We start from the raw sequence: 13,683 nt of genomic DNA, 5'->3' as shown, positions 1-13,683 counted from the left end.
CTAGGGTTAGAAAAAATGACTCAAGGGATAAACCACCACCACATACAGATTATTGGTAGATTATCAGACAAAAATTCCTATCCCAATATCAGCTATCTTGGAACAGAGAGAGTAATAATAAGCTCTACCAAATTAAGCCTGAAATTAAATCATGGCAGCCTAGTGTGCACAGAGTTCAAACAGAGGAAGTTGTTCTTGCTTGGTTCCGCATAGGTCGCTGTAATCTCAATCACTCCTTCCTTCTGAGGGATGGTGATGTACCTATGTTTGAGTTTTGTGACTCTGGACTATCCATTACTCACATTTTAATTGACTGCCTTCATTTTGCCAAAGAGTGCAGTCATTATCTTATTCTCTTTTATACTAGGTTCGATTCCCATCAGTGATGTGAGAAACCTTTATCTAGTCTCTTTCGATTGAAGGCGAGTTAGCCAGTCTCATACTGAGCTCTGCAGATTTTAGCAGCTTCATCAACTGTCAACATGGTTTTTAAGGAGTATTAATCTTTATCACTTTATATAAAGTATATATTTTTTAGTTATTGTAAATGTTTTTAAAAACCTTGGATTTATTTACATTTTATGAATTTTAATTTTTTTATACCTTTTACATCTGTGTTATACTCTTCTTTTACATATGTTTTTCTACACCGTTTTTATGTTGTCTTATATATTTAGTAAATAGTATACTTCTATGTTTTGTTTATGATTTTTGTTATTCTTTTGACTTTTATATATAGTTTTTAGAAATATGTAGAAATCCTTATTTATTACAAGTACTTTTGGTGCAGTATGTCTATAGTTATCTCTGCACTATTAAACCCCAAAACAAACAAACAAATCTCATCTTATGTGGATAATTCTTTCTGAAAATTTTGCAAGTTGAAAACCCATGTAACTTGAATGGTGCTTAAACAGGATGTATTTTTGACATGTTCATATCAAGGAATAGAACCATTTCTTCTTATGAAAAGAAAACTTAGAGAAAATGATACTTTGTGCTTGATAAGATAAAAATGTGTTATTGTAAGAATACATACAGCATTTTCACGCAGTGCATTCCAATCACCCATCACTCTCCGTGCAAAAAAATCTACCCCCCCCTGTGCACACCCATCTTATATAGCTTCCAGGGATGGCCCCTTGTTCTCCCCCTGTCTCCAGATATTCTATGAAAAATCTCATCCATGCTAATCTGGTAATTATCCCTTACCAACTTATATGTCACGATCATGGCTTCCCTCTTCCTTCTGTCTACTAGGCACTGTAATTTGCATTCTATCAATCTGTCCTAATATTCCAGATCCAACTTAGTCAGTTGTCTCTGGACCCTCTCCGACATCTCATTGTTTTGAAACCTGGCAACCAAATCTGTGCACAGTAATCCATATGCAGCCTGATCAAAGTCTTGTATAATGGACTCAGAATATTCTTACTTCTGCATGTCAGTGTTCTCCACATCATTTCCATAATCTGCTGTATTGTCCTCACAATTTTTGCACATTATATGATAGCTCTGCCACAGGTATCTTTTAAAGATAAGACAATCTTAGCATGAGAACAAATTAAAGGCATGTGGTCTTGCAAAGTTTAGTAGACAGGAGAAGAAAGGGCAGTATAATTGAGACAGTTGAACTGCATGTAAATCTGAAAGATTGTCACATGTAGCTAATTAGCCATCTCCTTTCCAGTATGTGCTTCTATGAGTCTGTACTTCAAATCTATGCTGAATAAATCCCCCAGATTATTAGCTATACATCACTCTTATTAATCTCTATTAACTCAGTCATTTCATTTCTTAAATGAGATTTTTATTAATGCCTTCATTGTTAAGCTACCTCAAAATAAATTTATGCATCCTTTACAAAAACAGGATCAAGAAGATGATGATGGCACAGTTAAGTCAACAGTTCAGTCAATAGCATCGGATGGACCGCATTCTAGACGAGGTATGTTTTGTGATTATAATTAGGGATTTATATTAGCTAATCTCTTTTAATTATCCAAAAGAGCTAATATAAATTTATATATAAAGAGCAAACCTAGTGCAGTCAAGTGTTTTCTATGTGATACCATTATACATAACTTACTTCTGGAATAATGTATATTACTCTTGTAGAATAGTACCAATTAATTGAGTGACATTTTATATTCCTGATATTTTAGTGTTTTATGTCCTGAGTTATCCTTACAGCACAAATGGCAAGGTGTGTGTAGGGGGGGGGGGGGATGTTTTCTTAACTTACATTTCTATTGATCTGAAAAAGGCCAGCAAGTGTTTAGCACAGCATTCCTTTCTTCCATCAGCCTTGCTGAAATAGAAGAATGACATATTATTGTGGGTTATTGGGTTATCAGTTGTTCAAAAAAGAGAGAGAAGGAAGGAAAATAATAAAAAGGAAACCCAAAGGAGTGCTGAAACATACAGAATCATATACTTTAATCATGTATTGAGAAAACATTGCCTGTCATATTTTCCCACTTTCTGACTAGTTCCACATAAATAATGTCAAAAAAATTCTAAACACTGCATAGGCAATTTGAAAATAACTTGGAACTCCTGAGTAGGGTTGCCACCTGTCCCAAATTAAGTGAGACATCCTGAATTTTAAGAAAATTTTCAGTGTCCCGAATTACGCCTTATCGGTAAAATTTATATGGTGAGATGCCAAATTATCCCAGAGATTTACAAAATATGCGAAAGAAATTCTTAGCAAGCGTTAGCGACATTTGTAAATTTGTATCCATAATGTGCACCATGCAAAAATATCTGTGTTTTTGGGGATCTCATTGGTCAAATTCTGCTCAGATGATGTAGATTCCTGTAGATTGCAATGTTCATTGTGATTTGATTAACTTATAATCTTTACTTGTAATATGAAATAAGCACATTCATGGCCTACGTAATGTGTTTATGTGATTTATCACCATAATTATTGTATGTTATGTTTGCAGCAGTGAAATCACTGCTAGTGATGTTATATATTATCATACTCTTCTAGAGTCTAGATACATGGACTCTAGAAGGTCTATGTATCTAGAAAGTCATATGCAATATGACTTTGCTCAACCTCAACGAACAAACGCTACGAGTTAGTTGTTTTTTATGTCGAGTTTGACGTGAATTTTCATTGTTTAACCCCCCAACCTGCCACGAAGCTCTAAGACCCATTGAATAACATGGATAAGAAGTGCAATTTGGTTCACTATTTCATCCACATCGGCCGGTAGGGAGGATGAAGGAGAAGTTGTGGCATTTTTTTCAGAGGAAGAGGTAAGTTATTATTATGATTGATGATTGAGAGGTAGCGTGTTTTTAAGTTTTGTGAGATACTACTATTGTTTGTTTGTTTTTTTTTTTTTTTCCAGAATTGCTTTCCACACAACATTAGTCACTGATAGTGAACTGGATTATTGCACAACATTAGTTTCACTATGTCTAGTTCCTCAAGCGAGAGTGAAAAAGAGAAGAAAAGCAAATAAAATGAAGTATTTATGTGTGTACAGAAGTGTTTTGGGAAGGGAAATATCCATGGTTGAAGCTATGTGGAACAAACTCTTTTAAAGCATTCTGTAATATTTGCTTCCGTCAATTCAGTATTGCACATGGTGGAGAAAATGACGTTCAAAACATTCAAACGGTGATATCCACACAAAGAAAGAGAACAGTAGCAAACAGGGAATGAAATTAGAAATTTTTTTCGTGTCATCCGAAACGGAAAGAAAATCAGACAGCCACAGAATTAAGTTTGGTTTATCACACAGTGAAGCATAATTTATCATATTCAAGTATGTATGGATTGTGCCAATAAAATGTGTCCTGTTATATTTAATGACTGAAATTGCTTTAAAGGTTCAATGTGGTAGGACAAAGGCTGAAATGCTTGTCTGCAATGTAATGGCCCCTGAATCAATCTCCAAAGTTACCAGAGATCTAAAAAAAAAAGTAGGTTACTTTTCTGTAGCTACTGATGCAAGTAACAGAAGAAACAGAAAGCTGTGATCTCTATGTGTAAGATATTTCACAGCTGAAAAGGGCATTGAATGTAAGTTCTTGATTTTTATGAGGATCCAGAAGAGACTTCAGATTCAATTTTTTTAAATATCAAAAGTAGGCTTCAAGAACAATCCTTGAGCCTAGACAATGTCACAAGCTACAGCGCAGACAATGCCAGTGTTAATTTTGGGAAGAAACATTCAGTGTATCAATTATTATCTAAGGCAAATAACAAAATAATAAAAGCCAATTATTCAGCCCACATTATACATAACATGTGTAGGCCAGCATGTGATGCACTAAATATAGATATGGAAACAGTTGTTCTCAAAGTTTACAACTACTTTTCTTGTTCTGCCAAAAGGAGAGAAGAGTTGCAGAGTTATTTTGAGTTTATTGATTTAGAATGGCCAGAGGTTCTGAGGTATGTTTGTACTAGATGGCTTTCCTTGAAACCTGCAGCTGATAGAATTTTACTTAATTGGGATGCTATTGAGAGCTACTTTAAAAGCATTGAAGAATGTCCTGTTTTTCTGAGGAAAATATTGATGACAAGGCCATCCAGCAAGAAACTCTACTTTTTATTTTTTTTTCGAATGCTTCAACGATTTTTGAAAAATGTATTAAACTCCTAGAAAAGGAAGATTTGAGTGCATCAGAGGCATTTAAGTTCTATGAGAAAGCCATTTGGAGAAATCATTTGACTTCACAGAAAACAATCTTTTTAGTCTGCTGAGGAACTTAAACCTCCAAAGTGAATTGTCTTTCAAGCATCTCAAAGAGACTGTGAAGGCACTTAATCTAGAATCCAACATTAGTGTGGATGAGTTATACGAGGAATTATGCTTGAGTTGTGACAAAATAATACCACTAAAGTGGACTACACAGCAGGCAAGACCTTAGGTATGAAATGGAGGGAGATAATTCAGAATATTGGTAAAGAAAATATTCCCAATCTCTATAAGCTCATATGGTTTGTTTTAAGCATTCCTGGTAGTAATGCCTTTGTAGAAAGGTTCACAAGTTCTCTTATGAACTTAAAATGGACAGACTCAAGAAACAAGTACTCAGCTGACCTCATAAAAAGTGAAACCATCATTTCAAAAAATGTTACAGATACTTGCAAGGACTATTTTGTGAGAGTGAAACAAAACAGACAGTTTTTAGAAGCAGCCAAATCAGATAAGAAGTACAGTTTCAATTCTTGAATTTCAAGAACAGGTAGATGTGCTCCTCAGTATTTTCTCCCCAGCAAAGGTGTTTCAAGTTATATTATAGTGAATTTTGTTCATTTTTAAGGTAAAATCATACAAATTAAACTTTAAAATATAAATATTATTAAATCACTAAACTGAGAGGTGACCTCCACATAGCCTTTAAAGGAATGTGGAGAACCGATCAGCGTTTCTGACCTAATGTCCAATCCTCACCTTCTCGTGGTGCACCCTGTTGGGTATCTACCTGGATACTGAATGAACGAGGATGGGCTGGCAATTTGGGATTTAGCCGACCAAATTTATTCTTATAGGCTTAAACCAAAATACAAAATGATGGTACGACATGACAAAATTTCATGCTGGCTGGGACGTTGCCGGTAACACAAGGCCCCCGTTGTTTTCGCCAGGGAACCAGGGTGAACAGCAAAAAGTCAGCTACTTGAACAAATCTGAAAACACACCCCCAACTCAACATCACCAGAGTTAAAGATCGGTACTATCAACATAAGAAGCCTCAATGGCAAAGAAATGGAGCTAGCTGAGGAATTAGATAAGTACCAGATCGACATAATAGGGGTGATTGAAACAAAAAAGACAAAGTGGTGAGATCTTTCTGAGCAATAAATACAAAATGTTATATTCCGGCAATGACAATCAAGGAAAAGAAGGAGTAGCCATAGTATTCAACACAAAATTCGAGGTTAATCTTCGTGAATGGCAGGCAGTCTCAAGTAGAGTGATGTGGGCAAATATCAGAATGGAGAATTGGACAATGAGATTTATTTGTGCCCTATGGTCCCACAGAAGGTTCTACTAAGGTAGAAGTGGACGAATTTTTTGATGCTTTAGAAAAAGCAACTGACACAATGAAAAAGGAAAAGTTGGTCCTTGTTGGGAGATCTAAATAGCAGAGTAGGAAATGATTGTCAGACATGCAAAAATATTTTGGTAAAATTTGGAGAAAAGAGCAAAGCTAATAATAATGGCAAATACCTGTTTGATTTCTGCTCAGGATATGGACTGGTTATTACTTACACCATGTTCCCACATAAAAATGTGCACAAATTCACATGGAGAGAAGAGGCAAGGAATAAGAAAGGTCTCATTGACTATGTTATTGTTGATAGTGACGTTTTCTCACTGGTGCAGGACTCCAGAGTGTATAGAGGATTTGAAATTGGAAGTGATCACTATTTAGTCTTAGCAGGATAAAACTGAATTTCATATTGAAAAGAATAACATGCAAGAAAGTTTTAAAAGGAATAAAAGTTGAGCAGCTCTCAGATGTGAACTGTAGACTAAAATACACAAAGCTTATTGAAGAAAAAACAAAAGAGTTTGAAAACAGGAACCAAACATTTGAGATTCAGTGGCAAGCCTTGAAGAAAACCCTGATTGATTCAGCCAGAATGGCATGTGGGGAGGTTGTCTGCATGGATAGAAAAATCAGAACTCCATGGTGGACACAGGAAGTTAAAGAGGCAGTGAAAGAAAAGAAGAAAGCATATCTAAAGTTCCTGGCAAATAAGTCAGCTTGTGCTCTTAGAGACAAATGTAATAAAGCTAAACAGTGTGTACAACTAGCTAAACAAAAGTCATGGGAGGACTTTGGCAAGAACATAGAAAATAAATATCAAGAAGGTGGCAAATTATTCTGGAGGTTGTTGAAGAGGCTTAGAAATGGAGGAAAGAGTGCTATAAAAGGAGTTAGAGATAAAGGTGACATGAAAATGGGAGAAAAAGATATCCTTGAAGTATGGAGTAACTACTTCGAAAAATTGCTAAATGAAACAAGCAGTGATAGCACAGTGGTAAAAAAACATTCATCAGGCACACAATCAGGAATACATATCCATACTTGAAGTAGAAAAAGCCATGGAAGGCTTGAAATGTGGAATGACAGCAAATGTAGATGATATTCGACCAGAAATGCTGAAGTATGGTGGTATAAAAGTCTTACAGTGGCTGCACTAGATAGTTCAAAAGGCCTGAACAGAGGGGCTTCGCTATGATTGGAGTAGTACCCTAATAGTACTCATATATAAAAGGGAAATAAAACTGAATGTGAAAATTACAGAGGTATTTCCCTACTAAGTGTTCCTAGCAAGATTTATGCAAGTATACTTGAGAAACAGTTGAGAAGAATTGTGGAAGAAAAGCTTGGTGAAGAACAAGCTGGATTCAGGCTAAATAGAGGCTGTCAGGATTAGATCTTCACTTTACGACAAATAGTTGAGAAAGCACGGGAATATAACAAAGATCTGTATTTAAGTTTTGTTGATCTGGAAAATGCATATGACAAGGTGCCAGCAGAGAAGCTATTCAATATGCTACAGTTATATGGTGTCAATGGGGCATTATATCAAGTAATACTTAGTCTTTATTTGAGTTATAAGTCAGCAGTTAGAATTGAAGGAAATACTGGAAGATGGTTTAATGTTAAATCTGATGTGAGATAAGGCTGTACATTATCCCCTCTGTTATTCATTATCTATATGGATCACATTATGAAGGAAAGTGGTATTAAACATGATATCATAATTGGAGGTTAATGTCAGCTCTTTGCTTTATGCGGACGATGTTATACTTCTAAATAAATCCGCTACAAGTTTGCAAGATTCCCTGACTAAATTGAATAACTGTTGTAATAGATATGGTATGAAGATCAGCATTAAAAAGACAAAGACAATGAAAATAGGTAGAATTGTTGAAAATGTCAACTGCGTTGTGAACGGAGAACCTGTGGAACAAGTAAAACATTTCAGCTACTTAGGCACGATTTTTTGTGAAAATGGTAAATTAAATATGGAAATAGATAACAGAATCATCAAAGCTGTTATTGTTAATAATAGGTGGATTTTTATAATGATATTCATAGATATTATATCTTAATATTAATCCTACCATAGAGAAAGATCTCTGTTTCTAACAATTCTTTTTTTTTTATTTATTTCCGAGTGTACCTATATATTTTTTACATGCACAACGGTTCACTCCAATTGGTGCAATGATCTTAACTCTTTCTTTCAGAATCCAAATAATCACTGACTCAAGACCAAAATACAAAATAAACACATTTAATAAAACAAAAACAATATATATACACTTCAAACAATATTACATAACTAACTACAAAATTAATTGGATCCAAGGCCTTTTTAAATAAACTTACACTTAAGACTAGACTAAACGCTTTGTTGGCACAATCACAAAATGTTCATAGCCAGTTTCTTTCTCTGTCAAGGCCCTTTTCCATAGATATATGACTCTATTCTTCATTTTTACAGGATCCTTTCTCATCGCTTATGTAACACACATTAATTCTTCCTGACTTAATTCTTTCTCTTTTCTTCAGTAGAAATAATAGTCAGATCTGGCGTCCTTAATACAGATGAAACTTTCTAATCAGAGTTTTCTCGAACATTCCTTTAGAACGTAAATAGCAAATTTTTCTTTTATTCACTAAATGCTTATTGACAGTCTTAACTCTTCCAATAAAAAAAAAAAAAACTTGCAGTTCTATGATTCCTTTTCCGGAATCTACTATAAATCTTTCAATTAGTGTTTCCTCCAATATTCCTTTTAAAATGATTTATAGCAATATTTCCCTTTTATTTATCCACATTAAAACTTAATAGTTCCACGATTCCTTTTTCAGAATATATTATTAATTTTCCTCTGACTGTCACATAAAAACTTAAGTTCCTCTCGAACCTAAATATCTGCCGGCCTGTATTCTAAATTCCTTCCGAACGCTCTCTTGTTTACAGGCGTTACTCAGATACTGAATGCTTTCTTGTCAGCTGTCAGTCACTCATCAAACTTCTCGGCGAGCATGCGTGCTCTGTGGCAAGCGAGAAACTATGTACTGTATAATGGCTGACACTTTGTCTCCATTAGCGACAAGAGAATGTTCTCATAAAACACAACTTAATATTTCAAACCATAATAAATTTGTTTAAAGTAACACAACTATTCAAATCCAGTAAATGCATAAATTTTGAACTGCTTTACATATCACTTTTAACAAAACAATTTCCGTAACGAGCACATCACAAGTGCCGACAATGCATGTTATGAAAACAAAACTAATAAACATACTAACATAAACAATACGTAAAAATATTCAGAATTTTAATTATGATTATTTTTACATCAGTTTCATCTTTCTCTGAAATTTTTTTATTTAAAAAAAATTTTAAATAAATGTTTAACTTATATCTAAACAAAACTTTTAATGCTTATTCCTAGATTTAAAAAATAACGTGATTCTTGCTCATCATTATTTACACAATCGGAATCATTAGTTTCAGAATCATCTGATGCTAGAGATGATTCAGAATTTACATCTTCTAATTTACTATACTTAAATATTTCGATTCTATATTTTTCAAATATTTCATTTAAACTATTTGAATTATGCCCTAAATCTACAGAATCATCACTATCAGAATCAAATTCTACAGGTTTCCGAGATTTTACAAGTTTCTTAGATTCTTTATTCTTATTAACTAAATTAGAAGTATTTTCACATTCCTCTGGTTTATTTAACTCCATATTAACTAACCTATGATATTCTGCTATATTTTCATCCATGTTAGACAAAATTTGATTATCACCACTCTTACATTGTACATTATCTGAATTATGTACCCTAAGAGTTCTAAAATTTCCTGCATTAGGTTTTGTTTTACCCAAATTAAATTTTCTCTTTGCTGCATATTTGAATTATGAGTTTTAAAACTATTCCCTTTTCCATTATTTGATTGTGAATGAGATGCACAATTAGTACTAAGAAAACAACGCTCATCCTTCAATATTTTATTCATATTGTCTCCTAATGTAACTAAATTTCTACTCCCTAAAAAGTACCTTTTTAATCTATCAGAGTGTACACTTAAAATTTTACTAGGATTTTTGACATCTTGAATCCTAAAATTCACAGGAGAAAATTTGTCTAAAATTCTATATGGACCTAAAGCTTTCCTTCCTAATTTCCCAACTCCTTTTATACTAGATTTATCATCTAACAATACTAAATCACCTGGTACAAATGACTTTACTTTCTAAAACGATTTATATACTGCCTAGTTTTCCGAGAACTTAATCTACTTATTTCACCTCCTAATCTGTGAGTAGTGGAAAATTTATCTACAACTGTCTCTAGATACTCACTTATGTCATTATATCCTGTATTAGGAATGACTGAAACAAGTTCATTAGAAAGATTGGATCAAAGCCATATAAAGCAAAAGATGGTTTTTCTTTGATAGCAGAATGAAAAGCAGATCTGCATGCAAATAATGCTTGAGAAATATATGTATCCCAATCATTCATTTTAGTGTTTGCCAGATTGGAAAGTATTTGATTTATATTTCTATTCAGCCTTTCACACATACCATTACACTGTGGGTTGTAAGGTGTTGTAAAAATCTTCCTAACGTTGAGTAATTTACATAACTGTAACAATAGTTCAGATGTGAAATTTGCTCCTTGATCTGAAAGTAAGGTCTGAGGAGTTCCATATCTACAAATAATCATATTCAAAAACTTTCTTGCAATAGTCTTTGCAGTTTGATCCTTCATTGACACTGCTTCAGGAAATCTAGTTAGCATGTCTGTGACTACTAGAATATACCTATTGCCTTTTTTAGTAATTGGCAGTGGACCTACCACATCAATAGCAACAGCCTGAAAAGGTCTAGATGGAATTGGAAATGGTTGTAATGGAGCTTTTCCTCTGAAAGGGAATCTTATTTGGCACTTATGGCATGATTTGACATATGTGAGTATGTCACTCTTCATACCTTTCCAGATGTAACGATCCTTTATTCTTACCCAGGTTCTAGAAAATCCTTGGTGTCCTGCCAGGTCTGATTCATGGAAAGTGTACATGATCCAAGGAATCATTTGAGTTGGTGCCAATATTTTCACTTTCAACCTTCCATCTTCCATTTGTCTAGATAAGAGTAACCCATCTTTATCAAAAAATAAGTTTTCCAGGTTCAAAAATGTATCTAGCTGAGTTTCACCCTTCAATACTGCTTCATAGATAGTTTTGAGTGTGGGATCATCTTTCTGAGCTTGGACAATCTTATCCTTTTCCCAAATTTGTGAACTAGGTTCCTTATTCTTTAGAGTCTCAATATTAAACACTTGATCATTATCATTAGTGTCTTTAAAAACTTCAGGAGACTGCTCTAATTTTCCTTTGTCACCTGATGTCCTGTCCAAACAATATTCTAGTCCACACAAGGACGCTGTATTATCAGCAAAATTACATGCAAAACCATGACGTTTCAAAAAATCAATTCCAAATATTACTTGTACATTTGGATTTGAGGATAAGAACTTTTAATGAATGACAAACTTTCAGTGGAAAACAAGGAATTGAAATAAAAACATTTATTTGCTTATCAGCTGAAATTTCTGATTCGAATATTCCCTTTAATTTAATTGGATAGCTTAAAACTGAAATATCATTTGGAATTAGAGATTTAATTTTGTTAAACAAGCTATAAGAAATGAGTGAGATATGTGCACCTGTGTCAAGTACGATTTCACAAGGCACATCTTCAATAAATCCTTGTAAAACCGTCAAAGGATTACCTTCATTAGCATAAGGAGCTAATGATACATCAAACTCTCTTTTAGGGTTGGAGCTGTCTTTAGCTTTACCCAGTGTCCAGTGAGTAGTTTGACATTTTTGTCCTTGCCAGTATGATATTGGAATAATAACTATTTCCAGATTTTTCTTTATTCTCTGATTTCTTATGTTGAAAACAAGATTTATCTCTAACATAATAATTTTGTTAAACAAGTCTTTAGCAAAATGACCAGGTTTATTGCATCTAAAGCATTTTGGAACATATCTCCTATGAGATGTTTTATTCCTGTCAATACCATTAGATTTACAAAAGAAAGATTGATTATCTGTAAGATTATTGGATATTGTTAAATCAGATATCATCTTAAACAGAAGTTCCTGTTTTTCCATAACGATTTCCATAACGAGCACATCACAAGTGCCGACAATGCGTGTTATGAAAACAAAACTAATAAACATACTAACATAAACAATACATAAAAATATTCAGAATTTTAATTATGATTATTTTTACAGTATGGTAGGAAGTCATTATGAATAAATTCATATGGAATAAGAGAGAAATTAGTCAGAACACTAAATTAGCTGTTGTTCAAACCAGTTTTAACTTATGAATCTGAGAGCTGGGTAAGAAGTAAAACACTTGAACAAAGACTAGAGACTGCAGATATGAAGGTCCTGAGAAAGATGAGAGGCCTGAACAGATGGCATCAATGACAATATCATATGAAGAACGAGGATATTTGGAAAGAACTTACATTGTCTGCATTGAGGAATGCATTAGCAGAGCTAATGTCAGGTGGTATGATCACTTAAACAGAATGGGCGAGGAAAGAATAGCAAAACAAGTGTTTTCTGCCAGGTTGGCAGGAAATCAACCCAGGGGAAGGCCAAGATATAGGTGGATTGATACGGTACAAAGTGCCTTAGATGATAGACATATAAAATCTGATAATGTTTGAGTCTTGACAAGTAGCAGACTGATATGGAGGAAAATTGTTGATATTAAGTTAGTAATGATGTAATTTTTTTCATGTAGTACTATCATATCCTATACACCCCTTGAGGGTGTACAGGATATGATAGTAAGGAATTTGATGATGATAATACTGGTACTAATGTATTCAATCTTTTAATTTTTTTATAAGGTTAGAATTACATATTCAACTTTGGCATTTTCATTTTATGCATTTAGGGGAGGTGAGACTTTCATATTCGATAAGTGTGTCCCTCTTTAGACTTACCAAAAGGTGGCAACCCTACTCCTGAGCTATTTTAAATGCCAGTGTTTGTGTGTATTGATCTTCCTGAACAGACACATACTGAAAAAATACTAATGCATGCTTTACCTCAAATTCAAATTGAATCAGCTTGTTGAATTTAAAATGCCTAATTTGTGACTAATGAAATAGCATATCAAACATGATACCATAAAGACATGTAATACATAGTTGAATGCATATACATTATATACATTCTCTCCTACATTGCCTGCCTGGCTGGCTGAGTGGTTAGCGTATCCACTCTCCAGCCAAAAGGCTGTGGGTTCGAATCTCACCGTGGGCATGGATGTTTGTGATTGTGTTTGGAAATACTAGTGGCAGTCAGCGGTAGATGGCATTAGCTAGTTGAGGTCAGTTGGTGGATTGAGATGTGGAGACAGTTGTAGAGCAGGTGCCCTCCCTCGATGAATCTTTGGAATCCATGGAGGCGTCGAATAATAATATGTATCATTCATGTTCAACATATGGACAGAGAAGGGCGGGGGAGGTGGTATCAGTTCTAGTACTCAAATTTCAAAATAATTTATCTTTTAATAAATTATGATGTTGAAACCTAGTTGCTGTGATTGTAATTACTCTT

The 13,683-nt window shown here is 34.0% G+C and overlaps 1 protein-coding gene across 4 annotated transcripts in view; it reads left to right on the top strand.

Moving 5' to 3' along the window:
- Positions 1-13,683, top strand: part of LOC150100307 (uncharacterized) — a 495,437-nt gene that overhangs the window by 274,326 nt on the left and 207,428 nt on the right. For all 4 annotated transcript variants that reach the window (XM_090402566.1, XM_090402565.1, XM_090402567.1 and 1 more), the window contains exon 12: positions 1,873-1,948. In XM_090402566.1, coding sequence (XP_090258692.1) covers positions 1,873-1,948 — 76 coding nt within the window. The remainder of the gene's footprint in view (positions 1-1,872; positions 1,949-13,683) is intronic.

Source organism: Typopeltis vanoorti, chromosome 13 (assembly GCF_054136105.1).
Source record: "Typopeltis vanoorti isolate ZY-2024b chromosome 13, IOZ_Tvanoo_1.0, whole genome shotgun sequence".
NCBI classification, from domain to species: domain Eukaryota; kingdom Metazoa; phylum Arthropoda; class Arachnida; order Uropygi; family Thelyphonidae; genus Typopeltis; species Typopeltis vanoorti.
Note: the sequence above shows the minus strand (reverse complement) of the source record. Positions and strands in the feature narration are given on the sequence as shown.